Source organism: Drosophila guanche, unplaced genomic scaffold, assembly GCF_900245975.1.
Source record: "Drosophila guanche unplaced genomic scaffold, DGUA_6, whole genome shotgun sequence".
Taxonomy (NCBI): Eukaryota; Metazoa; Arthropoda; class Insecta; order Diptera; family Drosophilidae; genus Drosophila; species Drosophila guanche.
Window position 1 is genome coordinate 10425798 of NW_022995743.1, and position 27742 is coordinate 10453539.

Here is a 27742-nt window from a genome sequence, read left to right on the forward strand (position 1 = left end):
CTCGAACATTGTCGCTCTTCTTTTCTTCACCCATTCTACACTCTAGTGTGTTTTTTTGGTTGGCCTTTTTAGTTTTAGCCTTATTTTGCAATCAATCCAAAAAAACTAAGTCATGAAAATCAACCAATCTTGTGAAGAATTAAAGGATGATTTGAGTAAATTACAGTTTTAAAGCTGAGAGTCCTAACCAGCTGGTAATCTTAAACAGAAGATCAAATTAGGGGAAAATGATTTTCTATTTACTGTATATTTACAGTATATTTTGAAAATAAAAGGGTATATTTCTGTATATTTATCGATAGCCAGCGCACGTGCCGGAACGAAGACCACAACAAAAGGAATATGACTGATTTTGACAAATATTTGGAAGGTGAGCGATAATACCATATCTTGGGGACTATTAAACATTCTGGCATTACAGAGGCTATCACCACGGACCTGCCCAGCTCCGAGGACGAAGCAGACATCGAGGACGAGGACACCTGTGGCATTAAAGAGCTTGCTGCCAATTTCCGGCTGAAGTACAAGACGCAAGATGAATCGGTGGTGTCGCTGAAGCGGGACTATATACTCAGTCTATGTGCAGACCAGAGATTCACCCGGATAGCAGCCGGTCTGTCCAGCACAGCCATTCACATCTACGATCTGCAGGAGGACGGAGGACTGAAAAGCCTTCAGGAAATACCCGCCAAGGAAAAGCCGCTAACGGGCGCTGTCACCTGTGGAGTGCAGTTCCTCGATGAGGGCTCCGACAACCTGCTTGTGGGCACCACAGATGGAGTGGTGCGTCTCTTTGATCTCCGAACCACTGGGGAGCAGGCCAGATTCGAGTACCAAAGCGATCCAGCGGCACAAATGCCACAGGTGCCCAAATCGCTGACTTGCTTCGAGCGGAATGCCAATGGCAGAGTCATTTGCTGCGGCACAGAGCAGTATCTCGGCCTTGTCCACCTGCTGTTCTTCGATGTGAGGGAGCGCAAGCAGCTGGGCTGCTACCACGAGAGCCACGAGGATGACGTGACCTCAGTGCGCTTCCACGATCGAAATCCAGATCTGCTCTGCACCGGAGGCACTGATGGCCTTATCAATGTCTTTGACATCAAGCAGTCCGACGAGGAGGAGGCCCTTCAGAGCACCATCAACACGGAGAGCAGTGTGCACCGCCTAAACTGGCACCGCAATGTCTACGACAAGGACATCATCTCGTGCATCACCCATACGAATGATTTCAAGAGCTACGAGTGCGAGGAGGGCGACGAAGTAACCTCTTTTGAACGCTCCGATGTCACCGCGGCCATTCGACGCAAGAATGCCGGCAATTTCAACCTGATAAATGCCCACAATCTGGAGGACAATGGCGTGTTCCTCCTGGCTGGCACCAACTTGAACCGCGGGTGAGTTCTAACGCTTCAATTTGTGTGTTCCTCGTTTGATAACTTCCCCGTTGCAGCGAGATCCTGCGTTCTGTGAGCGTCACATCCAAGGAAAAACTTGACCCGTTGGCCAATTTCGAGGGCAATAAGCAAATCGTTCGAGAAAGCCTCTTCGATGCTAAGCGCCAGTTGCTGGTGACGGGCGGCGAGAGCGGGATTGTCAGCGTGTGGACACAGGATGGCACTGGAAATGTGGGCAACAGCAGTGGCAAGCTGAAAACCAAGATAAAATCACACAAAAAGACGCCGTATTGAGATTAAAACAACAATTGAAATCAGTTTAATATCGCAATGATGTTTTATTTATACAAAGGTGAATTTTACAAGAAGCCATTCCTAGTTGGTAGTTGCCAAGGGTAAATGTTGTAATTTGTTTGTTCCTAAATAATCTGTTGATTTAGCATGTTCGAAAGAGGTTTCGAGGCTGAGGGTTTCCTGATCTGATTGCTTTACTTGACTTGACCGTATGCTAGTATATCTATGTATATGTGTGTCTCTCTCTATGTGTCTACCGATGCTCTCTATATGTTTGGTAGGGTCATATAAATATATATATGTACAGGAAGATAGATATATATATATATATATATTCGTTTAGCTTTTGTTTTATACTTTCATAACCAACAAGTGTTTTAATTCCTGCGCACTTTCTTTAACACGAAGAACTCTTCAACAAGCAACTATGTATTCAATAATTAGATATATGCAGGACTGGGGGTAACTCTATATATATATACTCGGTTATCGCTTATTCACATAAAGTCATCGTAATCTTCGGAGAAATCATTGCCATACTTCTTGTAGTCATCAATATCCTGCAAAAAAGAAATAAGGGTGAGTTCCAATTAGTGACGACTTTTGGGACCTCTTCAAAGTGTCGTGAACATACATCGGTCTCTGCTCGAAGCGTGGCCTTTCCCTTGTTCTTGCCAGCAGCTTTCTTGGCACTGGCCTTCTCCATTTTGAGTTTTTCCGAGTGCAAAATTTCCACGCTCATCTTGACCTTCTTAATGTCAGCGGCACTCACTTGATAAGGGGCAAATCAAATTCAGGTTATCATTTCGTAGACCGCAATTCTCCGACAATCACTCACAGTGTATGCATAGACCGCGCACCAAATCCTCGACGAACTGGGGAAAATCGGCAGATTCGCGATACTGGCCCACCTTCCAGCTGAGCGCTGAGCCGAACTCTTTGAACTGCTCCTTGGTTTCCGGGTTGAAGGCGTCAAGGCCGTTGCCGTTCGTTTCGGCCCGCGTCACTCCGAATGTGTCGAGGGCGTGGTTCAGATCCGAGTCCTCCTGGATCTTTTGAAGCCGCAGCTTCTCTGCCAATTTCTCCTCGGGTGTGAGGCTGGCCAGCCGTTTCGCTTCCACCTCCTCTTCAAGTCGCTGTGTGCCAGAGGGAAAAAATGCAGTTATTGGATTAGAGTTTAAGATTCGGCTGCTTACCGCTTGTTCTTCTAGTTTGGCTTTGAGCGCTTTGCTTGGCTTGGTTTTCACCGGCACATCTGTTTTTGTGGGCTTCTCGTTCTCCTCGTCCTTCTTCTCCTCCTCATCCTCCCAGCTCTCCTACAGCCGCAGAGTGAACAATCAATGGTGAGTAATCAAAAATCAAAAGTGTACACGTGTTCAGGCCACAATGAAAGTGAAAACTAAATAACAAAAGCGCAGAGAGCGCAGAGCGCACGAAAACAAGTTTCGATTGTTGCTTTCGTTGCGCATTCTTGTTGTTGTTTGCTGGATGAATTGCTTGTCAAATGATTTACTTGGTATGCGCACCTTCACATCGTCGTCGTCGTCCTCTCCCTCCCACTTGTTTACGGTGCTGGCTGCATTTTGAAGTATGACTTCACTGTCCGCTGCGGATTCTGTGGGGGTGCCACATCATGGGCGAAAATTAAAGAAACGTGAAATATGGACGGTTAGCGTAGTAGACTGGCTAAAAATACGCATCAAGGTTGGTGGCATGCCATGGCACCGAAGCGACCACGTTTATTGTCCACCAGCGACGCCCACTCGTCCCACACCACTCACCCCAGTCGTCGGCCATCGCTGTATGTTTACTATGTGTCCAAGTGGATTTGCCCCGTTGCCTGTTCGTACAAATTGTGTTCACACAAAATATCACACCGTTCCAGCAGCGCCTATAATTTCGGGAATTTTCTAAATCCAAAAAATCGGAGATATCAGCAAGTGTGACTGCGTGAATCAAATATACCGCATGACACTTAAAAAGATACCTTCTCATTTTTAAAAAATACCGTGAATATACCGAATCCCAACGAATGTGCGTCAATTTTGAAATTCGATGTAATATAACTAGGTTTCTGTTTGGGTCTAGGTTTTCTGCAAGGCTCAAAGTCGTTGAATACAATTCATATGTATATTTATATATATTTTAAATTTGCTTCAAGTCAACAAGTCTGCATCGACGTTAGTGAACTTTGCATCAACACCCGGTCCATTTATATTATCATTAATTGTTTTAATTCAAAAATATTCATATTTGCATAGCTGTATTGAATTATCAGCTCCAATGAAAGTATAAATTGGGGAGTTCAGGACTTGGCATTTCAGTTGGTTTATAGCCTCATCAAATCGTGTCTGCTCAAAATGTCTTATTGCCTCAAAGTAATCGTTTGCAGTCTTCTTATAATCCACCAGGCATTGAATTCTACAGCTCAGTTGCCAAAAGTTGTGGATCTATTTCAATATGTAATACCTGGACCTACCTACTACATTTATAATTCTGAATTTTCCGGTAATACCAGCCCAGCTGGATTAATCTTTAGGGCCCATGCTCAAAAGCCAACTGATGGAATCTTCGTGCTTGACTGTTTTATTGACCTGCCTCCATCGGTGAAAATTGTCCCATTAACCGAAGACATTACTCAATTGCCATTTATTCCCTAGGGCCTGGGACTGTGCACACGAGCCTTTATGACAGTAAGGAAAGGTTTCACGCTGCTTCCCGAAGTCTACTGCGGACTTGGGACGTTTAATACAACAAGTACTCAAAACTCACTTATCGTAATGGTGAATATTCTGCCCGGCTTCACAGGGAGATTCTTTTGTTCCGTCTCAGTTACTCCCACGATGGACGATTAAATAAAGCTAAATATGTTATTTGAACATCATTTTGAATAATGTGATCGCTGATATTTTTTATCAAATATACCGTCATTTTCTAAATATACCCAAAATATACCAAGGAAAAAGACGAACGAACGAATTATAAATTTTTACTCAAGTTAACTTTGCTATTTAAATATGTCATTTAAAACAATAGCCTCAACAAATTAAAAGTGTCAGCCAGCAGTAAGAGAAGAGGCTGTGTGTGTCTGTTTCTCTTCACATCGATGTAGTGGGCCCTTCGACTTGACCTAAACACGTCAGCGCCCGAGAGTTTTGTTTCCTCTTTGCCGCAGCATCCGTCGCCGATAAAAACAATTCTGAAGCGCAACGAAAGTGAAGAATATCCACGAACACACATACCCACACCCACACGGTGAGATAAGTGAATATCTTTCGAGCCAGAAACGATACAACCATAGCACCAAATCGGAAGCTACTGTCAGCAGTTTAAGGACAGAACGAGATCAAAATCGGTACTCGAAATGGCCCAAACAAACGTTGATATGGGCGGACACATGCAAGTGCCGCCGCAAGAAGGTGGTGGCAGGTTCGCCTTTGATCTGAACAGGTAAGGCCTCTACTTTACTCTTATCTAAAATATGCTCAAACTTTGTTCCTTCTCATGAAGCCTGCCCAAACTGCAGAGCTTGCCCTCTCCGCTGGAGCTCATTCAATTGGTCCGCAGTTCCATGCGCCCCTGGACAGTCTTCTTCAATGTGCAGAACTTTAAGACGGCCGTCAGCATGCAGCGCTTGACCGGGCGCCTGAAGCGCAATCTCTCCTATTTCCAGAGCAATTACATATTCGTCTTCGTTGTGCTGATGATATATTGCCTGTGAGTATCTTGACGCGATGAACAGCAGCAGTAGCAGTTTTGTCAACACTTTTTGTCTCCCAATGTTACAGCATTACATCGCCGCTTATATTGTTTGTGCTGGGGGGTGCCGCCTTGCTGTGCCACAGGCTGCGTGCACGCAACACAAACATCACCGTGATGGGCAACCAGTTGACGCCACGTCAACAGATTATTGCCGTGAATCTGGGAGCGACGCCTTTGCTGTTTCTGGTGGGTGCGGGCGCAGTGTTATTCTGGACACTGGGCGCCTCCTGCTTTGTCATAGCCTCCCACGCGATATTCTACAACATCGACGCTATTGTGACGGAGGAGAACGAGGGCTTTCTAGCCGAAGTTGTCTGACCTCCAACCACACAACTTGAATCTTGAGAGAATCTTTGATGCACAGAAGCAAAGAATGTGCCGCAACGGGGCCTTATTAGTGGATAAACTGCAATATACGATACACACCGACGTATTTATAACGAATTTAAATTAATTTTCCCGTAGTCTAACCATCGTAGACTAACAATAAAACCAAACAAACACACACACACAAGATCCGATGGAGTTTCATAAGGCTACAATCAATATATTCCTGTTTCGTTTGGCAAATCAAAAGGATTGAGCTCAATCGCAGTTAGAAAATGCATAAGAATACATCTGAAATCAAGTGATCTCGAGGGGGAGAACTTAAATCGATCGGAGAATGGTATAAAAGAGAGTGTAAAAGTGAGGTACAGGTAGTTAGAACTAGAACTAGGCTAGGAATGATTCTTCAGTTAGATGTACATAAGTCTTGGTCCTGCTGCCTAGGCGTATGGGGCGGCGGCACTCGACAGTGTGCTTGTCTCCTGCTCCTCATCGCTGGCCTGCTGGTCGAGCTTCTCGAACCCGTTGCGATCCCTGTCCAACAGTCCGCCCAGCTTGAAGCCCTCTGCCTTCTCCCAGGCATGTCGCCGACTGCGTGCACCAAACGGCAGGCAACCTGCGAATGTTATAAATCATTGATTTTGAATGAGTTTTTAGAGCATTAAATGTTTAAATCATGCATGGCACACAGATCTTATCTTACATGCGCTCTTGTGGATTAATTGCTTGCATTTTGCACTGAAACAAACCAAACAAATCAAACGAAAACAGAACGCACTTAAATGTTTAAACATGTTTGCATTGTATATTGTATAAAGTGTAGGAGGAGAGGAATTTGTTTAGTCTGTCGGCTTTGTGTTGTATATTGTATATTTTGTATAAAAAAGAAAGCACCAAAAAGGCATAAGGTATGGGTTTAGCATTCGAATACTTGTGCGGCCGGAAATCAACTTAAAATTAAATGCATTACAAATTATAAATATCAATTAATATAGATACAACGATGCATGTATATATGTGCACAAATCGGTTACGAATGAACACCACAACTACGATTACATTTAGGACATTGAGCGAGTGTGATTGGGATTAGGATATGTGTACTGCATGTACTGAGATTGTTAGCACAGACTCTGGTTGGATGCAGTTAGCTTGCGGTAGACCAGATCGCTGGGCGGGGCCGCTTGATTGTTGATGGCTTCATTACCTCGTTTCCGCCGCCTGGCCATCATCAGGGCCAGCGCAAAGGTGGAGCCAGAAAATATCAGCATAAGCGAGGCCACCAGCACGGCCTTGCCACTGGGATGGTGTGTCGTCGTCGTCGCCGCCGTCTGGCTTGGGTCCACTTCCGCTGCCAGTGTCTCGGCGGGCACATCGCCAATGCTTTTGCCCTCTTTTGTGGCCGACAGTGACATGGGCTTGGCCATCGATTTGTGCAAGAACTTGTGGATACGCATGGGATTTAGTTCGGCCACATAAATCTCATTGCCATCGGCTGTTACGGCCACATCGTGTGGATTCTGGAACTCCAAATTGTTTGGCCCAAATTTGGACACCAATTGCCGGTTCCTCATGCTCATCACAAAGCCATGGACTTCGTTATAGTGTTCCGGATGGATGCCCAACTCTGCACTGGGGCCATTGACAATGACCAGCTCTCCACCTGCGAGAGCAAAAAGAGATTGTAGACAGATAAAGCATCGACTCGAGGAGCTACCCACCTGATGCCGGGGTATAGGCCATGCTGAACAGTCGATCGCCAATCAGTGGATTGTGGTACTGCGAGTGGAATGTGCCGTTTCTAGAGCTGAAGCACTGCACCCGTCCGTTCTCCCGGTCGGCGGCACACAGCAGCTCCAGCTCTGGCACCAGAGTCAGGGCATGCGGAATGGCAAAGTAGTTCTGCGGTGCCACGTCATAGGAGACGCCGGCAAAGGAGTTCTGGCCCCAACGCAGTATCAGCTCGCCCGACTTGGAGTACTTGAGGATGCGGGCATTGCAGTAGCCATCCGCCACAAAGAAGTCCCCGTTATCCAGGATGGCCACAGAGGTGGGCTTGCAGAACTTTTTGCCGGAGCCTGGCTGGAAGGCCACTCCGAGCGTCAGCAGGGGCTTGTTGCCAGCGCCACGTGGCGCAAATTTGAACACCTGATGCATGGCCACATCCGTCAGCCAGACATTGTCGTCGGGATCCACGGTCAGGCCGTGTGGCATGTAAAAGCTGCACAAAACCGGAAAATATTGCTATAAGATGATCCATGGGTATGGAAATATTTCAGGACTTACAAGTTTTTGCCCCAATCGTATTGCACGCGGCCGGTGGCGGGCTCCAGGGCCAGTACAGTGCTCTCCCGAATGGGCCCGCGGTACTTTTCTCGATACTGATTAGCATTGTCGAAAGTGTCCTGGCCCCAGATGCGGTCCACCCGATGGAAGATGACCACATTGCCGGCCTTGTCGAAGCTCACGGCCGTCACAGCGCCCAGCTTCACATTGTTCGCTGGCCAGGCATTCTGGTAGATATAGGCTGTGGAGGGGAAAGGGATTAGCACGGATGTCCTTTCGGGATCGAGAATGCACTTACTGGTATTTAGTTTGGCTAACTCAGTCTTAATGTCGGGTATTCCCTGCTTGGAGCGTGTTGGCCAATTGATTTGCGTGGCGCCCGCTCCTGCTCCCTTCAGGATCTGCTGCAGTCTTTCGTTGTTGTTGCTGGCGTTGCTGCCGATGTCAATGTTTTGCAGATAACGTGGCGAACTTTGACTCTGGGAAAGGTTGTTTGAGATTAGTTAGGTATGCACACAATCATGTGGGGATCACAATCTGCCACGGGAGCAATTGCACAAAACCCCCACACACACACAGATACACACGCACACAGCCAGACAGCAGGCACCCACACTCACACACTCCGTACAATCAATTGGCAAGCATATGTGGCCTATTTTACGCACTTTGGACGGCACCAATTTACACAGGTGATCCGGTGATCTCGTTTTCCTGGAATACTCAAAGAATTAATTACCTCTGAATGCGTCTGTTGCAGGAAGCAGAAGCAGGCCAGCAGGAAGATGACGCTGCAGCATCTGCTCACGTCCATGGAATGCATTGCGAGTTAACTAATTAAGTAACTTGTCTGTCAGATACGTCTAGTGGGATGGGGGGTGGTTCGATCTCAGAAACAAATGTGCAAGAAAACTATTTAATTACATTTTTTGTGTTGCATGAGATCCAGCTGTTCGGCACGCGTTAGCGTATCAGTTGCGCATTTGCTGTGGTCACACTTTTCAGTTTTGTTTATAAAAATCGTCCCTTTTTGTTTTATTCAAAATGTCCAACTCCGAATTGGATAAAAGCATAGAGTTAATCACCAAGACGGAGGAGTTGGCTGACAAGATATTGGCCAACAAGCACGAGCTGACGGTTTTGGACAAGCGGCGCCAAGCTACACGGGAGGCATTGCGTCTCGTGGAGAAGTCGAATGAAAAGAAGGTATGGATCACCATTGGCAGCATGCTGGTGAAAATGTCCAAGGACAAGGCGGTGGAGCTGCTCAAGAAGGGTATGTAGAGTACCTTCATTCCTTTGGTTCGATCTAATGCAATGATTCCTGCAGATCAGCAGCAGATAGACACGGAGATAAATCTGATTTACTCGAAGCAAAAGGTGCTGGTAAATAAGCATCGAGACCTGGAGTTCAAATCGCCATTTTCGGGCACCAACATCAAGGCACTGGACCGACATGAATTCAGTGCCCTGAAAGCTAATCTTCACTTGTAATTTAAGAATCAAATTAGAATAATAAGAAAAATGTTCAAATGATAACGATATATGTACTAGAGCTATTTTAAATCCCAATATTATGTATACCATGATGATTAATGGTCAAGTTTTTTGAGTTGCTCAATCATATTCATTCATGTATGTTCATGCTAAATAATGTTACATCAGATGTTCAATCATGTTCATTCGTGTAAGTAATTTCATGCAAAATAATGTTCAATCGGTTGTTCAATCATGGCCATTTGTTAAATAATGTTTAATGTTCAATCATTTTCATGGGTTAATCAAACATTGGAGTTGCATTGGAAATATACTAAAGACAAGAAAAATGCAAGGTGTGTGACCTAGACAAGGTTGAACTAAAAGCTTAACTGCATGATCAGAAATCTAATTGAGTTGAGTTTTCTTATTGATCTTACCAGCAAGCTAGCAGCTAGCTCTCAGCCCACACACAGTTGGTTCATCAATAGGAATAAATTATATGGTCAAGACAGAGAGTCTTAGCTTGCTAGTAATATTAAACAGAATATCAAATTTTACAGTATTGATTTTAATCGGTATATTTTTAAGCTCTAAAGGTATATTTACGGTATCATTTGAAGATGCCATGGTATATTTTGGTAGTTTCGTGATAATTTCTCGATAATTTCGCGGTCACTGGCTATGTGTTCGCTTGTTGTCGCCAGCCAGGGCTGTTGTTGCCCTATAGTTCCATTTAATTACATTGAGCAAGTTTGAAAACGTATAAATATTCGACTAACAGCTGTAAACTTTCGTTGAGTGTCAAAAATAGGCCCGAGTTTGAACCACAGATTTCATATCTTGCGAAAACGTGCGCTTACGTCGGTTTGCGTGTGAGAGAGTGTGTGGTGAATTCTCCCACATACCCCCCCAGTGCCCCTCTCGGTTTGTCAGCGCGCAAAACGTAAATTTTACTGCAAATAAATTGCTCTGCTCTTATCTCGAGGCGCGCGCGCTCGAATGATGAGTATGTGTGCGTGTGTGCGAGGGAATGTTGTTAATTAATTTACAAAAGTCGGTCCTGAAGCTCCCCTCAGTGCAAGATTCCCCCATATCCCTATTTGTTGTTGATAAAGCGTTGAGAAACGAGGGGCGCCCCCAATCAAAGAGTGACCTTACAGCAATAACAACATAACTACCGTTGCAGTTTGAGTGAATGCGGGGCAGCCGCCCAACCACCCGACCTCTCCCCCCAACTACTGGCTTAGAAAACGAAAGTAAAGTTATTTTTTATGTACAGTGTAAACACACTCTGTCAGTGCGCCAAGAGAGAGAGGAAAACAGAAAGAGCGTGGAAACAAGAGAGCGCCAGGCCAGAGAGGGAGGGACTTGAACACTTGGCCTTGAACTTGTGCGGACGGTAAGTTGAATTCAGCTTTTTTTTCCCTCGTCTTCTTCGTCTTCTGTTTGGCTTGCATTTCTTGTAAGTTGTGTGCGACAGAGAGAGCTATACAACACGTTGCAGTGTGCTTGGAAAGGTGTTTTCCGATTCCCCCCAACGCCTGCCTGGTACTTTCTCCTGCCCTCTTTTGTTGTTGAGCTTAATAGAATTGTTGTTGATTTATCCAAATGCAGCATAGAATTAAGTGGATGTCGCTATGGCTGTCGTTGTCTTTGTCCTCCCTCCATTCTCCACCCTCTTCTCTGTTATTGCTCTCTCTCTCTCTCCTCTTGATGAGCTTCAATGAGCGGAGAGGCGACGACAATTGATAGTGGGACTAAGAAGCTTACACTAAAGTGCCGGGCATTGCCTTCCCATTCGCATTTCATTCTCTCCCTCTCCAGAAAAACATTGAGAGAAACCAGAATTGGATAAATATGATCGAAAAATTCCCCGCAAAATATCGTGCAATTATTCTGGGGATTTTTCAATTTCGTTAATTTATTTTAATTGAATTATTTCCATGCAAGAGATTCAGTGTAAAATTTCCATTATGCATGTGGAAAATCTGTTTTCCTCTGCTAATTAATTGTACCCAATCAAGTTTTAAAATTGACTTCATCATTTTGCAATGTTAAAATATGTACCGTGTACATATTTCCTAGAAGTTCGGTAATATTGTTTAGGGGCATATGCAATGAGTTGAAATCTTCACAGCAAGAAATGTGCAAGACACGAATGTCTTTTACCGAAACCAACGGCATTTTGTTACATGTATTGTACTACTAGCAAGCAGTTGACTTGAGCTCCAAAGCAGTTCATAAATCCTGAGCGCACTTCATTATTTCCCATGTGAGGCTCTTGATCCAGCTCGCGGGAACCTCCGGAGTGACAGTGCCTCCTTGATCTTGTCATCCATTTAGTTACAGTACAGCCCATAAATCAACACTAATTATAGGGTAACCACGATTCGCTCAGCTGAAATTTTAACATTTCCATCTTTGTTTTTTTTCCCCACAAAATAATTGTTCAATAAGCTTACAAGTGACCGCAGAAACAACAAAACCAAACATAAATAAAACAAGTTTTCGCAGTACACGAAATATTTTGTTGCTGCTGGTTTCTGGTTCTAATATCTCATGAATGTATGTATGTGCATACATACAAATGTGTCCGGTGAGTTCTAATATAATTTGTAAAAATATGCGAATTAATGTTGAGAGGGAAACAAGTTTCTTACTTGTTCAATTTGTATTTGAAATTCTCTGGAATATGTGAATACTTTTTGGAAGACTGAAGATTAGGAAACAACCAAATGAAATGCAGAAATGCCATTTCAATGATAACTAAAAACTGATTGCTAAAAACTCTTGTACCTGTCTAAAATAATAATTTGAATGGCAGCAATATAGGAAAGAATATTTATCGGTGTGGTTTAAAATCTTATCCCATGAAATTTTAAGTGTGCATTCTTCAGGAATTCATATAGTAGTGATCAGTGGCCATAGGAATTATCGGACAAAACAGTAGCCAAAATCGTGTAAATTGTATGTCTGCTGCTTGGGAGGGTATGTAAAGATTCGTCTACTTTTGATTGTGTCTTTTCCCATATGGCATGTTGTTGTTTATGTTGTTGCACATTAAGGATCTCCTGTGCCGGCAACTTGCTGTTGAGGAATTTTCATTTTCATTTTTTTTTTTTTTTAATATTGTCGGCCAGGCCCGATAAATTATGGCTTGTCCACTGCTGCTGCTGCTGCTGCTGTTGCCTGCTGCCGTTGTCGTTCAAAATGCTCAACTAGGCGTCGTCTCTTGTCTTTAATATATACTACATACAAATATATATGTGTGTGTGTGTGTGAGTTACAAGGGGGGCGGGGCCGCCTTGCAGTCCGGTTTGGGCCTGGCCGTTGCAAGTGCAGCGCCTATGCAACTTAATGAAACGGTGTGGCTGTTGTTCCGTGTTGATTTTGATATTGCAATTTGTTGTTAAAATTTCAGGCACGTTGCGGGTTGTCTACAATACCTTTTGTTGTTTTTGTTGCTATCCGAGTTTTGCATTAATTTGTGGCAAAACTTTTCCATCTTGAGCTTTCGAGCACATGCTTTTCGGGTTTCCTCTCTTTATTTTCTGTTTGTTGTTTGTCAATATTGTGTGTTGAAATAATTTAATAATTTTAATTATATTTGCTTGGACCTCTGCGAATGAACACCAGCTGATTTGGCAGCTGCCAGGGAAAGAGAGAGATGAGAATAGGAAAATGGTAGAGTAATAATACGAACAAACAAACAAATTTGTTAGACTAACTGTCGGAAAGGCATTCTAGGCGGGCATTCGAAACAGAAGGGTGGGGGAGATAAGGATTGGGGTACGGGTTATATCAATATCTGCGCCGCACTTTACACATGCGTCACACACACATACGCACACACATTTACACACTCACGGAGGGAGAGCAAGAAATTCAATAATAAAACGCAGAATATGATAATCAAGCTGTGAAAGAGGAAGACGAAAAAAATCCACCTCATCAGACTGTTTATCAAAGAGAGTAAAAGAGAGCGAGAGAGTGGGAGAGAACATTTTTTGTGACACACAGACACAAAAAACCGAATTGAGTTAGGAACAGGTCAACCCCCCCTGCCCCATCAAGACACAGCTGTGACACTTGTTGATGAGAGAGAGGGAGAGAGAGTAAGAGAGCGCTATCAAAGAGAACGAAACCCACCACACTGGTGGGGGCACATCGATTGTGGTAGAGAGAGAAAGAGATGAGTGAAGCTCCTTCGTTTGGCTCTTCCTTTGGCGTACGCTCTCTACCCTTCGCCCACCCCAAAATCTCACTCTTTGCCTCTACTTCTGCCGCTGCCTGCTCTGTTGTAAAACTTATCAAGGTCGTTGCTTGCCTTGGCGTTTTTGCTGCTTGATTTTTTCTTGCTGCTGTAAGCGGGTTTTTCAGCCCCCAACCGCCGCTGACAGCAACAGCAGGCATGCCTGGCCGCCTGCCCATCACCATCATCATCCTTTTGGGCTCCAAGTAGGGAAGGGAACAGAAATTCTTTTGCTTTAATGTTATTGGGTTTCTCCGTGCTTTCTGCTGTTTCGCATGCCTTTGGCCTGTTGTTTTTTTTTTTGCTATTTTTCCGACCGCCTTCTTTGCTGCCTTTCTGTTGGATCTCCCTTCTGCTTTTGGTGTCGCTATGCTGCCTGTGTTTATATCCTTCTTGTTAGGGTACTAACACGTTAAGCCGATATTTGTAATTCATTCAGTCGATCCATTTATGAACCAAATCATATGTGTATAATTCAACGAACAGACATTCAACCGAAACTTTGCCAAATTATATTCAAAAGGAAAGGGTATCAAAATCTTTGGCTCTCTCGAGTCTCAAGTGTCCCCCTCTTGTTGGGGGGTACCTTTTCTTCTTTTTTTAGTTGTTGGTATTTAATTTACTTCGTTTACCTTGTCCCAAACGTTTATATTGCGCGTCTTCCTGATCCTTGGGTTTCCCTCGACTTTTGCGCTCCCAAGCCCCACAACTACACAACTACGAGTATTTGTCCATTGTCAACAGAATGAAATGCCACTGAAACAGAAAGGAACTTTACTTGACTAAATTGTTTGAAATTATATTCGCTCTCTGAGCTCTCTCTCTCTCTCTATATTTGTCTGTCTCAAAATATGCCAAGGGGATTTTCTGGGAGAAAGGAATTTCTGCTCTGTTTTGTTCTTCAGCTGTAAAGGGACTGTAAGAGAGAAGGGCAGAAGTAAGGGCTCGGAACACTGTTACCTAGAGACCGTTTTTTATTTTTATACATTTTTTATCTCATATTTCACCCAATTAGATCATGAACGATTCCCTTTGCCGTTCTTTGGGAAAACACGTTGCATACATACATATCTCCGGACTCATCTTGCAGTCGTACAATTTCGTTGGCTTCTGTTCTGAGGATCCCCCAACAAGTTCCACGAACAGAGCGTTCCTGGCATACCAGAGAGTACCTGCAATACCTGTTATACAGCCACTTAACTAGTGCACCAGTAACAGTGGCCGTGCCATCCTCTGATAACTAGATGCCAACAGATTCTTTGGTCCACAGTGTCGTATACGTCATATCTAGAGAGCTGCCTCTGCATATATCTCTCTCTCTCTCTCTCTCTCTCTTTATTCCACACTCCACTTAATGCACTCCAATCCCCCCCCACTCTACCTGAGCGTTTTAATGCTGCCTGGCCTGCCGTTTACCTATTTTTAGCCATTTCTAATGAGCGGTGTCTATTTTTAAATCTCATTTTTGCTGCTGCTCGTGGGTCGGGGCTTTCGCCTCGTTTTGGTTTCGTTTTCCATTGCCGCAGAGGACGGTGGTCGGTATCTGTCCAGTCGATGGATGGACGGTCGGGTGCAGAGTGTGAGCACGGAGCGCAGAGAGGGGAGCGCGTAGAGACCTGTTCAAAGTGGTGGCCACTCGATTGCCGATCTTTAGGCTTTTGGTCTCTGTTTTGGTTTGGCTTTTGCCTCGATGTTGGGTCTCTATGGCTTGTCTACCTTCTTCGCTGCCCTCTGCCTCTGCTTATTCTTTTTTTTTTCGTTGCTTGTCTTCTTTTTGCAAGATCATTATCTTCGCTGGGCATTGCAGTTTCGTTTTGAGAGGGGGTTGGTGTGGGGCCTGGCATAACACTGAAAAGGGTGAAGAAGGAAAGCGGGGAACGGACTGTGGAACTGTTTTTGGCCATCGCCTGGTAATTGTCTTTTGATGGCATTGATCACTTGAAACAGACAGGGTCTAGTTGAACGGGTTTTATTGAGCGAATGCCAGACTTGAGTCTGGTTTATTAGGGAAGGGTATACGATGGAATACACTAGCATATGATAAAACGGGCCATGGGATAATAATTATGGGTGTTTGGTTAAGGGTAAATTGAGAAGCATTCTTGCCTTTTATTTGGAGAGAGAGAGTTTCATTGTTTTCTGGAATAATAATCAAATAACTTAACTCCGTTTGATCTAAATATGGTTCCAACGCGAACCCTTCGTTCCTTCTGTTCCTGCCGTGGATTGGATAGAGCATTTGCCAATTCACAATTACATATTTAAGAAATTTCCTCTAAACTTTAAAACTCGAAAAAGCACGGACTCAGACAAACAAAAAAATACTTCATTTGTTCCACTTGTGGCACTGCTGTTGAGTGCCAAAAATCGCCAACATCATAATGTTTGATGACTGTGAAAGTTCCGAATGGTTCATTAAGCCGCTTAAATGCCCAGCGACTGTGCGTGTGTGTGTGTGCGTGGAGTACATTTGTGTGCGTTTCCCCCCTTTTTTTGGCCGAATCATTAGAATTTGAGCAACGGGAAATGGGTAATGGTGAAAACGCGAACCTAAAGGCAGACGTAAACCATTAACCGAGGGCCAGTTAATGATTGCAGGATTAGCCGCACATTTTACACCAAAAATTAGCAAGCAGATGCATAAGTAGAGTGTCTCTTGTATCTATCTGTTTATGTATATGAATGGTGGAAGTGCCACCACCAATTTAGACCATCAAAAATAACTGGATATCAACCTTCGTGCCTTAAAATAGGTGGAGTAAGTATAGCAGCACATTTAGGGACATAAATAACGTATAGAGAGTGTCCAAGGAGGGGATTTAAGGCTATGGAATGGGCAGGGGCATGGAATCAAAGATTATCTAAATGATAGGTCACCTCACATAAATGCTTGAGAGCCATAGCACATGAACGTGCATATATGAATGAATGAACGAAATAACAGACAATATGTGGGTATGATTGTGTGTGTAGGTGGACACAAGGGTACGCGGAAGAGAAAGAGCGAAAGAGAGCGTGTGTTTAAGGGTTTGAGCTACCACTTTTAATGACATTAACAATGAACTTTAGTCCTTCAGCCCTTTAATTGTCGTGGGATTTGAACCTTTGTTTTTGTATTTTTGGAATTCATGAAAATAAAAGGTTTACCCATTTCAAACATGATCGAGGGAGTTTTAAAGTGGCGTTTTAGATGGGCTGTATTAAGGGTTTACTTAAACATTTTATCAGAGTGAGTTTTCGGAAGTAAAACCAAAACTATTACTCTTCAAGGCTTTCATGCTTTGAATTCGATGTTGAAGCCCATTTCTTGTTATTTTTTCTTTCGCCATTGAGCAAAACAACTGTGAAATGGCGACAAAGGCGCCCAAAAACTTGTGCCCTTCAATTCCATTAAAAGTAAGACCCTTACAAACATTGAATCATTTTAAATTTGTAGTTTTAAGTTAAATGCAAACGAGCAATGGAATACGAGTAATTGGGGCGGCTCTGATGCGTAGAAAGCGAAAACATTCTGTGCTGTGGCGAGAGATGCCTTTTAAGGAACCGTTCGATCGATTGGAGGAGCACTCGATCAAAATCACAGAAAATTACAAATCATCTTTGCACTTGGAAAAGTATTTTGTTATGGCGTTTTTTTGGTTTTGGTTTTTTTTTTTGGCAAGTTTCTAGTACGCTCTGAACACGATTCTCTTCTCTGTTTTGTTCAGGTGTTTGGCTAGCCAAAAAATTAAATAAATAAATATTTATCTTGGTTGTCTCTATAATGTTGGATTTTTTTCCTCTCCTTTGTTATGAATTTATAATCAAATATTGATAAAATTATAAAATATAAATAAATAAATAACAATGAAGCTGTGCGGAGTATTACCTTGAGATCATTAGCGATTCGATGTGGTTGTTTGCCAAAGTTGGAAGGGGTGGGCTGTGGAGGGGCATGCCACGTCATCGTCTGGTTGTCTTTTCAAATCTTTTGGCAAAACTACAGACAGTAAAACTCTAGACGAAACCCAGCGACCCGCGAGACTGATTTAATTGCTTTCACTGGGTACTGGGTTAACAATTATAAATGAATGCGCGGAATGCTTCGGCTCTGAGTTTTTTTTAGCCTACTCTTCTTTTTGCGCTAATTGTTGCCTAACGGGCATCTGTCTGTCTGGCAGTCTGCGAGATAATGATCAAGATAACACACTTCCGATAAAGATAGCTCTAATTTTAGTTAATTTCACTCTGTTGAGGGTATTTTTGGGCATCTGCACGCAGTTTATTTTCTATAACTACATATATAATGCATATAATTTAATGGATAATTGTTTATTGTCTAATGGAAATTATTTTTTATTTTGTATGAAGAGTACTCTTCAATTTCTTGACGTCATTGTTGGAGCACGTACTACTCAGAAAACTTCTTTTCCACTCAGAAACAGACTCCAATGAACAATGCAAACACTTCCATTTGAAGAGTGGAAGCGTAAAGCATGGAGTTGGGGATACCCTATAGCGAAATATCATCAAGTTTCAGGCTAAGGAAACCTTTGTGTAACCATTTAAAATTAGATCTATGTATCTAGGGTTCCCTAGTTATCTAGATGATTTTTATGCAATACGCTGTAATTATACATACATACATACATGCATACATGTACATATGTACATATCTACATAATATTTCACTTTCATTAGAATCATACGAATCGCGTTTGGCTGATGGTCATTCACCTATTTGAAATGTATAGAGAAAAATGTATGGCCATTCGAGGCATAAAGTGTATGTCGGGCTTCTCCCCTGCAACCAAACACATTCTATGCTACAGGGTATCCTAACTGCGTACTCACATGTTGTCAGCATCCCAATTCCAATTCCAATCAGAAGGCATTATTTAAAGACAAGAAGATTGGAGGGGACAACAAATAAATTCTTTGCTTTGACAGCGCTTTCAGGCTCTGACAATTTCTGCTCATGATTAAGGTGTCAATTGTGTGACAGAGAGAGATAGACAGAGATAGATAGAGAGGGAGAGAGAGATAAGGAGATGAGGAGAAGAGCAAGAGCAAGTAAACAAAGTTAAGCTGACATCAAAATCACGTAAGAAATGAGTTTTTAAACAACGGGCAGCAACAGTAGCGCACAGGCAGCAGTCAAAATGGCAATAAAATGAAATAAAACATAAAACAAAAAAATGGTTACGCACAAGTCTCCACCGCATATCCCCTCCGCTTCGAAAGAGGTGTGAAAATATTGAGAGCGGAGCGACGGGTGGAGCGCGGTGCCGGAGGAATGATAAAGCAGCTAAGCAAATAAATCAATAATGAAAATATTAGAGGCGACAGGTTCACCGGAAAAAAGTGTGTTTCATATGATTTGTGGCCAACTATGTATGTCTATCTACCTCTACCTCTCTCTCTGTCTCTTTCACTATTAATCTACTGCTAGCTCTCTGCATCTAAGAAGCAAAACAAGAAAGAACACGAGCAAGCGAACGGTTAACCGGTTCTCAAGATATTTCACGCGTGAATCGTTAAACGGCAATTAATGTTAAATGCGTTGTCCGCAAAAGATCTGCCAAATGTTTTCCGGCTCATCCCTCCCCGCCCCGACTCTCCCTTCTTCGGCTGTCCAACCATCCGTCTTGAGCTTTGAGTCCGTGGCGCACACGTGAAAAAGAAGGGTACCGTCCCCTCAACAAAATATGCGCATGCTCACCCGCGCTCTCCTCTCTGCCCCTCACCGATCTCCGCTAACAAATTAACTGTTAACAAATCGTGCACACGCTGATGTCATATGGTGGAAGCTTAATCTTTGGCTCTCTCTCTCTCGCTCTCTGTGCTTTGACTGCTGCTCGCTCTCTCTCTCTCGGCTGTTATCGCCGTTGTTGTTGGTGTCAGTGTGATGTCATTATGCAGCGCCGACTTTTTTTTTCTTTTTATTGTTGCAAAAATTGTGTACGCTTTGCTCTCTTTGGTGATCTGTCTCTTAAGCTCGCTCTTGCTCTCTAGCTTGCTCTGTTTGTTCTGCTTTGCCCCGTGCACAGTGAAAGACCAGTAAAAAGAGCACATGGCAGAACTTTTAGTATGGAACTACATTTAGCGGGGTACTACTGTGCATCACTTTATCTCTTGCAATAAATACTAATTTGCAGCATTCGGAAATTACACGTGACTTTTAGTTGAATGTCTCAGCCATCTCTTGTGGGAGTATGCGTGTGTGTATTAATGTACATACATATGTATATAGATGTTGATTTTTTAGTTTTGCTTCTGCTCTTTGTTTGCTTTCTCCATCGTAGCATTCTCATTATTGACTTTTCATATTACGCATACGACGCGTATGATGACAAAACAACAATTGCCAAGTGTTGTAATGCAAACAGCCTACAATCCTAATCGAAATAATCTATGTACATATTGTTGTTAGACTTGTGAATTGAGTAAGAGAGCTACAGCACCACTTGGGTCAGGGGAAAGATAAGAAGGAAGCGACAAATTCTAATGTTTATATTCAGGCAACTATTGCATAGAGGATGGCTTCAATTTGCACAAAGTTATGGAACCCACAAAACCCACAAAACAATAGCAGGCAAAAGACAGCCAAGCAAACAGTAGGGGATGTCTCTGGATACCAATTGTCTGCCCAAAGCTCTTGCTCGGTTCTACCTGTTTGTTGCTTAATTTTCCTTACATCATTTACACCTTTCTCATCATTGTGTAATCTTCGTGTGGTTGTAAAATGCATAAACTAATTAAACAAAACAAATACAGCGGCGGTCAAACAGAAAAGCGGTCAAAACAATTGTGTCACCGAATTAGTTGAGTGTTCCTTTCGTGCCCGTTTTCCCCTCGACCATAATTGGCTATTAGTTATCTTCTGTGTGTTTTTTTTTTTGTATCTTTAGAGGGAAAGCCTTTTCCCTTTGTGGCAGTCGGAATGAAGTGTTTACTCAATCGAAATTAAACAATTTGTGACGTCTCAAGTGTTTGCTGAACCTGTAATTGCCCTCCGCTTCTACCTGCCTACTCTTTATTCGCATGCAAGAGGTGGTAAATGGTAAATGGTAAATGGTAACTGTTAAATGTTTTTCTGCTTTTACACTTTTCCTCAGACGTCTTCCGTTTCTTCATTCTTTTCCCCTGTGTTTTGTAGATTCAAGGACAGTCGGAGGTGGCAGACATTGCATTGAACTTGAACGGGGGTTGCACGGCGCTTCGCTCACTGGCTGACCGTTTGGGGGGCGTGTTCTTTAGCCATGACATGAATATGCGTGCACTCAGACTCATTAACACTCTCTACTCTCACTCACGTGGCATAGTTTTACTCACTCAGTTGCGTGCAAGCAGTGCAATAGAATTTTCAACTCAAAATCTGAGCACACGACCGCCGTCGCCTTTGGGGTATGCAATGGGATTTGCATTCCACTCACACAATATCGCGCTCTCTCTCTCTCTCTAGCCCTCTCCCTTTCCACTCGCATGGGGGGTGTCGTGTGTTGTGCACAAATTAATTCAGTATTCAAATATTGCACTTTTTGTTTTCCCCTTTTCCCCAGCTTTTGCCAAAAGGCGGCTGACGTCACGAGGATGTTGCAGAGCAGTAGGCGTGTGTGTAGGCCACTTTAAACTTTAAACTTTTGTTCTAAATTTAGCGCGCGGCTATAAAAAGAACCCCAACAAACGTGAAAATGTGAAATTATATTAGAGTCGATTTTTATTTTCATATAAAAAGTGCTATATACTTTGTGGCGCCAGAAAGAAAGGGACTGAGAGAGAGGCAGTGACAGAGGACGACAGAGGGAGCGGAGGAGTGTATGCCAGAGGGGACTTTGAATATCATTCAATACCAAAAACAAAAAACCGAGACATCAGAAGGGGCCATTTCCTGTGACATTTTCCAACTGAAACTACACGTAAAACTCGAAATCGTAGATTGAAAGCTCATTACGAATGCAGCAGGACATTCCGATGGCATATTAGCAGGCTGAGGGTAGGGACCAGCTCCCTCCACACTTGTCGAGAACTCCCTTTCTTTAGTACCCTTGAAAAAAGGCAAAAGAAAGAACCTTCACTTTTTCAAGCAACGTTCGGAATTTATAGTAGAGGTCTAGAATGTTATGCAAAGAATAGAGAAAGAGCTACCATGGCAGGAGATACGTTACTGTGGCAGTGTTTTAAATGGGGAACTGAAGAGATATTCAAACGATTCTCTTCTAAAAGTAATTCGTCAACACGAGGTTCTCATGTTATATGTATCGTCTGGGCCAATTGAATAATATCTTTATAAGGAAACAAATAAGTATTCCTTACATTGACTAAAAATCTTCAACTGCTGTGTATTCATTCTTTTTGATGGGGCTACGCCCACTTGAATTATCAATTAATTTGAAAATGCAACCACAACCGCAAGTTGCAAAAGGGAATTGTAAAATGCAAACCACAAAGAAAACCAAAGTCAAAGTCAGTGCTGTGGCAATTGTCAGGGCCAGACAGCGAACAGCGAATGAAGTTTGGGGAGTGGAGATTGTTTGCCTCTTGCCACATTTTCTCATATCCGTGCACCATTCCCATTACCACTCCTGCAATACACATTCACAATCGGATTTCAAGGACATTTGGTATGCGTCAAATGGTGTGTCCACCGCCATGCACCGTCTTTGCTAGGACAAAAACTGGCCAAATCGAAAGTGAAGTTCGGCTTCCAGTCACGTTTCGGATTCGGCCTGTGTGCTGTGGTCTATGCGGCTCTCTGTTTTGGGGCCTGACACTACCTTGGGAGGAGGGTTTTGCACTAACTGCATTTGCATACAAAGTTATTGCTGTTTTCAGTTTGTTGTTGCAACAGAAGTTGCTGTTGCTGTTGCTGTTGCAGTTGCAGGTTCTCATCGTCGTCGTTCTGTCGCAGCGGAAATGCCATTGCTCGTTCTCTTTCTGCCCCCTCTGAAGCTATCTCTCTCTCTCTCTGTTTCTGCGGATTGATTGACGCCGCACGCAGTTTGAATATTTGATGGCCTGGAAATGGCAAGTAAATTGGTTTTATCTAACCAAAACACACACATATATTGTAACTAATATTCCGTATCCATGCCACTCTCTCCCACTCTATCGTAAAATGGGTATAATGCCTGGATAAGGCCTGCTATGTTGTGATGCTCCAGCAACGAATGCGATTGGTATTTAAATATCGATAGACCTGCCTTTTCCCTTTTCTTTTTATCTCTTGTTTTAGCCATAAAAGTAAATTACACAAAAAATGCATTGGTTTTATTATGTTCGATTTTCACGCTTCAAATTTCAATCTGCAATCTTCACAAATTGGCAAAAGACAGCCTGGAAAATGCAGAGAAACTGCAGGGAAAAGGAAGGCAAGCAAACATAAATTTGACGGGTGCCAAGCACCTGATGGCACCTCCTCCACACAGCATAGGCATCGGATTCGGGTTATTGCCTATTCAGATATATGTACATATGTATGCATGTATGTAAAGAACACGTACATATTATCTACATATATACACGCTTTTCTTTTCCATTTTTCGTGTTTTTTTTGTTGTATTTTTTGTGTGCGCGGTTTTGACAGGCAGTGTAAGTTATTGGTTTTTAATGCGACTCTCGTGCTCCCGGGATATGATATGCTACGGAAAAGCGGATGAAGGTGGTGCACTAGGGAATGGGTTTCGTTTCTCATCAATAACAATGATATAAAGAGGGACTCTTTGGGGGTCTCGTGTGTGTGTATGTGCGGAATAAGCCATCAAAAGTCTGTCGATTATGCAAATAGGCAAATTACACGTGTAAAATTGCATGAAAATGTAAATTATTTATTTCCAAATATGTAATAATATTTAAGTACATTTTAAAGTCATTTTGCAATTTCTAGATAAGCTCGCCCTCAAGTATGCAACATATTTTTGTTGATAGCGATGATAGAAGAGCCTGGGAGATCCCTTTTCTAAACCAGGGAACACACATCCAATAACTCATAAAATAACTCTTTATCCCTTTAATCTCATGTCGAACCTTCTGTATTCCGTTCCACCTCCTTTTTTATTTAATTGAAATTCATTATTGCTGTAATATTCCTTATAGGAATCGTCACAATCCAATTGGAAACTAATTGTGGTGTTGTGTGGGGACTTTGCTAGTTCATCGAGTTGATAAGGACACTTGACGGGAGTCGAGGAGCGTGTACCCACTGATGGGTGGATAATGGGGAGAGGATGGGATGGGGTCGTGGTGGAGGTGTAGTTAAGGACCCTTTACGTCGTGTCTGATATTGTTAATGTTCTCGCAGCAATGCCTTCCAGTTCAGTAGGGCGCACCGAGAGCCATTCTGTTCGTATTTAATCATTTAACGCCTCATTAATTCATCATTTTCAATCAAATTTTACGCTTATACGAGCTCCTTATACATTCTACAGCCACAAACACCACCCCCACGCCACTGCAAACGCAGGCACACAGGGAGGTGTGTGGGTAACTGTGTCTCTGTGGCATTTCTATCTGTGTGTGAAAGTAGTGTGTCAAAGTGTTGGGATACGACCGCAGCGACCAGGATATCGCTTCATTGGCCACAGTAATGGCGCCCTCCTCCTCGCTTCCTGGTACCCGATTTTCCTGGTCAGAGGACGTGCTTCCAGAAAAATAGATTTAAACCAGGAGAATAGAGTAGAGTTCCCGGAATTAAAGAGTGTTTCCGATCCTCCACCATTGCTTTAGTGGCTTTTCCACTGAATCGTGTGCATTTCCCTCTCCCTTAATTTTCTCAATTGTAATTCCCTGAATCTCCCCATTAAAAACTGTTGCATACCCAAAGCAAAATGCAGAATGGAATCGTTCTTCTGCTGCGATGTGTGTGTGAGTTCTTTAGCCACGTGATAGAACCAAAAGGTTTATGGTTTATATAAGAAATAGGTAGGTTGTTGCTTTTGGCAGGCCTAAATTGCGTAAAATTCCGAGCAATATAATGCGAATGTACGCAAATTGCAGATGTAAATAGATTCCGCCCCTTCCTTTGACGACACTTTATGCAGGAGCAGGAACGGTCTTAGGAACAAATGTAAGCAGCTCAGAGGAGCACTTTTAAAGTATATTCGCTAAGGATTTGCGCACAATTTTCGAAATATTTTGGCATTCTATTAGCCAGCGACTGGGAATGGATCCATGGGCGAGCGATTTCTGCCGAAACTCACGAAACGCATTTCAGCGCGGGGGGCGGTCGGGTTCGGGGGCCGTCTTCGAGTGAACTGTTGTTTAAAAATAACTCCTTGTTTTGTGTGGAATTCCCATGCCATGGAAATCACATGCACATCGGGGAAATGTAAAAATATTGATGTTTTCAGTTTCAGTGCTAATTTTAACTGAAATTCCCCTGGCCCCCGGTCTCCGGTCTCTCCGCTCCTGCGCATCCGTTGGTGCGAGAGAAATTAGCAAGAATAGTAAGGGATCATAAGTATATACATATGTATGTACATATGCATATGTATAAGTACATTGTATGTACATATGTACATGTTTCTCAATGGGGTACAGCATGGATTGAGTGGGCTGTGTGGGGTGTGTGCCCCTTGGCCTCGTGGTTATAAAAATAAGTGAACATTTATTTAAAAATCATCGCACTTACATTTCGAATGCAGCAAAAGGCAGCAGCAGCCCAACAGCCCAGCAACGGCTGCCCCCCGAAAACAGATGCTCAGAAATTTCCTTTCTTTTAGTCGAAGGAGATCGCCAGTGAAAGCAACAACTCAAAGCATACAGTGCACAAAAGATACAGGGAAAAAGCAGAATCAGAATCGGAGAAGCATATATCCGAAAAGGCGACCAAAATACTTGTACAATAACAAAAGCGAAAACCACAAACCCAAAAATAATACACTTTTAAAATATATTTCTCAGTGTGCGGCATGGACTGTCTGTGTATCCGTATCTCTGTTTATTTTCCCATCCCTGTGCGCCTGTATCTGTATGTTTTTCGATTTATTTTCGAGCGATCGGTCAGAATTAAGAATTAAGAGGTTTATTAGCGCATCGCATCGCAACGCATCAGTCGTCGGGCAATCACACGCGAAGCATCGCACGCCGTCGAGGAGTCCACGCGTTACGTTCTCCCATCACTAGGGCCATCTCTAAGTCTACCTATCGATGCTCTTATCAATGACAACTACTTAAACGCGTAATCGAAGTGTGTGTTTTGTGTGTGTGTGAGTGGGATTGAAATGCTAATTAGAATGCAAGAAAATAAAAACCAACTATGAGTTATATGCACCGGCAAATCTATATAAATTTAAGATTATTGTTTCTGTTTTGATTTTGGGAACACATGCATTTAAAATTGCTCCTTATGTGTGTTACGTTACGCTTCTTACACTCTTGTTGAATACATAATTGTTCGCTTAATATGATTCCCTTGTAATCTGATTAGCTTCCCTTGGCTTTGGGTTTCGTCTCCTCTTCTTTGTACGAAAACATTAAAAGGCCAGCTTCTCCGTGCCCCGACGCTCAAAGTGGAAAAAGTCGCAGGAAATCCTTTAAGCATACACAGGCCCAAGCGTCGCACTAGTCACATACACACACATACACACACACACACACACACAGATAGGCGCCACTCACTCGTTTCTATGAAAATGGCATTAAAGCGCTTTGGAGAGTACTTTAGGGGCGCACGCTTAACTCTCGAATACTCATCAAAAAGCGATTCAGAGAGTGGGAGATTTAGCGGCGGGGAATCCCCCCAGACAATGATTTCCTAGTAGGCCTTTCCTTTAGGAAAGGAGTTACCTCCAAATTTATATATCGCTCAAAACCAAAAGCAGATGCAAACAAACAATCAAAACAGAAACAGCAGGAGAAGATATCAGAACAGAGCAGATCTGAGCAGATACGAGCGAAACGGAACGGAACCGAACAAAGCAGAGGCACAAGAAACAAAAAGCGTTTTTTATAGAACATTTATTTATAATTATACATTCTCCTCCTCGTTTGTTGTATATGCGATTTTGTTCTTCAGCCTCTTCTGCCAGTAAAATTGAAGTGTAGGAAATGCTACAAACATATACACCATATACACATACATATGTGTGTATACACACGTTTGTGGTACACAATATTTTCATTCGCATTCAATCCTCAATTCAATTCAATCGGCACGCTTCTGCCACACAAAGGGTGGCATTCGGGAACCAATCAATCAGTCAATCAAATAGTGGAACAAATGATAGTGCTGTGCAAACAAAATACATCCCACTAAAATTACCCGAAATCTTTAAAGTGTAATGCAGAAAAGTGCAGATTTCTCCATCGGAAGTCATTCAAATTTCCCAAAATAAAGTGAAGAAAACATCTGTTTTCCGAGGTTTTTATCGGAAAAAAATAATAAATACAAAAAGTATCCAAAATGTTGCCAGCAACAGCTACCGTTAGCGACATGCTGCTAAGCGAACGGTGGCCGCCAGATGTCGCCATGTGCGGGTTGATCAGGCCAACAGACGGCGCTCTCACGATCGCGAGCTGCTTGCCTAAACAGCCCACAGAGGGAGCCACAAGATGAATGTAAGAAAAACAAATAAAATCAACAAAAGGAAACAACGATTTTCCCGCCTTCGCGTAAGAGACTTGGCATTGGAAAAGCTTATCACTTATCAGCTTATCACCTTTGGAGCCTAGACTTTTGTGCTTAGGGAAACAGGGAAAGCATTTGCCCTGGAGGTGGCTTAAGCATCGGAGAGGGTGCTGTGATGCGGTGGGGTGGACAGAGGAGAGAATATTGGGTGGGGGCTAGGGTATGGCAAAGCACTCGACCCATTTCCGTTTCCGTTGGGGAAATTTAATATGCCGTCTGGCTCTAGCTCCCGCTCTGCCTCTGGTTCTGCCCGTGGCTCTGCTCCTGGTTCTGCTTCTGGCACTAACTTCGTCAGCCACTCGCACCCGAATGAGATTCCACTCCGTTCTATGGGCCTTCTAT

At 43.1% G+C, this 27742-nt stretch overlaps 6 protein-coding genes across 23 annotated transcripts in view; 4 read left to right on the forward strand and 2 right to left on the reverse strand.

The window, feature by feature from the left end:
• Positions 1–308: 308 nt before the first annotated feature.
• On the forward strand, positions 309–1717 carry LOC117585262 (WD repeat-containing protein 89). Its single transcript, XM_034274681.1, has 3 exons — positions 309–370; positions 422–1394; positions 1451–1717. The coding sequence occupies exons 1-3, from the start codon at positions 343–345 to the stop codon at positions 1686–1688; spliced, it is 1239 nt and encodes a 412-aa protein (XP_034130572.1). The 5' UTR covers positions 309–342; the 3' UTR covers positions 1689–1717.
• LOC117585270 (eukaryotic translation initiation factor 3 subunit J) lies at positions 1709–3634 on the reverse strand. Its single transcript, XM_034274693.1, has 6 exons — positions 3470–3634; positions 3215–3303; positions 2885–3004; positions 2527–2824; positions 2323–2459; positions 1709–2248 (listed from the first exon to the last, which is right to left on the reverse strand). The coding sequence occupies exons 1-6, from the start codon at positions 3483–3485 to the stop codon at positions 2186–2188; spliced, it is 723 nt and encodes a 240-aa protein (XP_034130584.1). The 5' UTR covers positions 3486–3634; the 3' UTR covers positions 1709–2185.
• Positions 3635–4678: 1044 nt separating this feature from the next.
• Positions 4679–5966, forward strand: LOC117592407 (prenylated Rab acceptor protein 1). The gene is made up of 3 exons (XM_034286142.1): positions 4679–5138; positions 5199–5405; positions 5477–5966. Exons 1-3 carry the CDS (start codon positions 5053–5055, stop codon positions 5766–5768), a joined length of 585 nt encoding a protein of 194 aa, XP_034142033.1. The 5' UTR covers positions 4679–5052; the 3' UTR covers positions 5769–5966.
• Positions 5967–5971: 5 nt separating this feature from the next.
• Positions 5972–9008, reverse strand: LOC117592405 (peptidyl-alpha-hydroxyglycine alpha-amidating lyase 1). 3 transcript variants are annotated; one of them, XM_034286139.1, is made up of 6 exons: positions 8803–9008; positions 8362–8542; positions 8064–8304; positions 7499–7998; positions 6985–7440; positions 5972–6393 (listed from the first exon to the last, which is right to left on the reverse strand). In XM_034286139.1, the coding sequence occupies exons 1-6, from the start codon at positions 8884–8886 to the stop codon at positions 6218–6220; spliced, it is 1638 nt and encodes a 545-aa protein (XP_034142030.1). In that variant the 5' UTR covers positions 8887–9008; the 3' UTR covers positions 5972–6217. The 3 variants fall into 3 exon arrangements, with proteins under 3 accessions (XP_034142030.1, XP_034142032.1, XP_034142031.1); XM_034286141.1 differs by having other exon boundaries at positions 6910–7440; XM_034286140.1 differs by lacking the exon at positions 5972–6393 and adding an exon at positions 6481–6515.
• Positions 9009–9058: 50 nt separating this feature from the next.
• On the forward strand, positions 9059–9602 carry LOC117592408. Its single transcript, XM_034286144.1, has 2 exons — positions 9059–9339; positions 9394–9602. Exons 1-2 carry the CDS (start codon positions 9108–9110, stop codon positions 9555–9557), a joined length of 396 nt encoding a protein of 131 aa, XP_034142035.1. The 5' UTR covers positions 9059–9107; the 3' UTR covers positions 9558–9602.
• A 634-nt stretch (positions 9603–10236) lies between these two features.
• The window catches only part of LOC117592403 (myocyte-specific enhancer factor 2), a 42924-nt gene continuing 25418 nt past the window's right edge, over positions 10237–27742 (forward strand). For 6 of the 16 annotated variants that reach the window (XM_034286123.1, XM_034286126.1, XM_034286124.1 and 3 more), the window contains exon 1: positions 10239–10941. The gene's annotated coding sequence lies outside the window, so the exon portion shown is untranslated. Of the gene's footprint in view, positions 10942–27742 lie in introns of all 16 variants that reach the window. The other 10 variants (XM_034286130.1, XM_034286133.1, XM_034286128.1 and 7 more) reach the window with 3 other exon arrangements.

What these genes read in the sequence shown, in the direction of transcription:
- LOC117592408 (XM_034286144.1), top strand. Translation starts at nt 9,108, where the DNA reads ATGTCCAACTCCGAATTGGATAAAAGCATAGAGTTAATCACCAAGACG. An exon ending in GGTGGAGCTGCTCAAGAAGG is followed by an intron (nt 9,340 to 9,393) that starts GTATGTAGAGTA and finishes TGATTCCTGCAG; the next exon opens with ATCAGCAGCAGATAGACACG.
- LOC117585270 (XM_034274693.1), bottom strand. An exon ending in ACGACGACGACGATGTGAAG is followed by an intron (nt 3,005 to 3,214) that starts GTGCGCATACCA and finishes CTGCGGCTGTAG; the next exon opens with GAGAGCTGGGAGGATGAGGA. An exon ending in GCGCGGTCTATGCATACACT is followed by an intron (nt 2,460 to 2,526) that starts GTGAGTGATTGT and finishes CCCCTTATCAAG; the next exon opens with TGAGTGCCGCTGACATTAAG.
- LOC117592405 (XM_034286141.1), bottom strand. Translation starts at nt 8,886, where the DNA reads ATGCATTCCATGGACGTGAGCAGATGCTGCAGCGTCATCTTCCTGCTG. An exon ending in GTTAGCCAAACTAAATACCA is followed by an intron (nt 8,305 to 8,361) that starts GTAAGTGCATTC and finishes TCCCCTCCACAG; the next exon opens with CCTATATCTACCAGAATGCC. An exon ending in TACGATTGGGGCAAAAACTT is followed by an intron (nt 7,999 to 8,063) that starts GTAAGTCCTGAA and finishes GGTTTTGTGCAG; the next exon opens with CTTTTACATGCCACACGGCC.
- LOC117592407 (XM_034286142.1), top strand. Translation starts at nt 5,053, where the DNA reads ATGGCCCAAACAAACGTTGATATGGGCGGACACATGCAAGTGCCGCCG. An exon ending in TTCGCCTTTGATCTGAACAG is followed by an intron (nt 5,139 to 5,198) that starts GTAAGGCCTCTA and finishes CTTCTCATGAAG; the next exon opens with CCTGCCCAAACTGCAGAGCT. An exon ending in GTGCTGATGATATATTGCCT is followed by an intron (nt 5,406 to 5,476) that starts GTGAGTATCTTG and finishes CCAATGTTACAG; the next exon opens with CATTACATCGCCGCTTATAT.
- LOC117585262 (XM_034274681.1), top strand. Translation starts at nt 343, where the DNA reads ATGACTGATTTTGACAAATATTTGGAAG. An exon ending in TTTTGACAAATATTTGGAAG is followed by an intron (nt 371 to 421) that starts GTGAGCGATAAT and finishes CTGGCATTACAG; the next exon opens with AGGCTATCACCACGGACCTG. An exon ending in GGCACCAACTTGAACCGCGG is followed by an intron (nt 1,395 to 1,450) that starts GTGAGTTCTAAC and finishes TCCCCGTTGCAG; the next exon opens with CGAGATCCTGCGTTCTGTGA.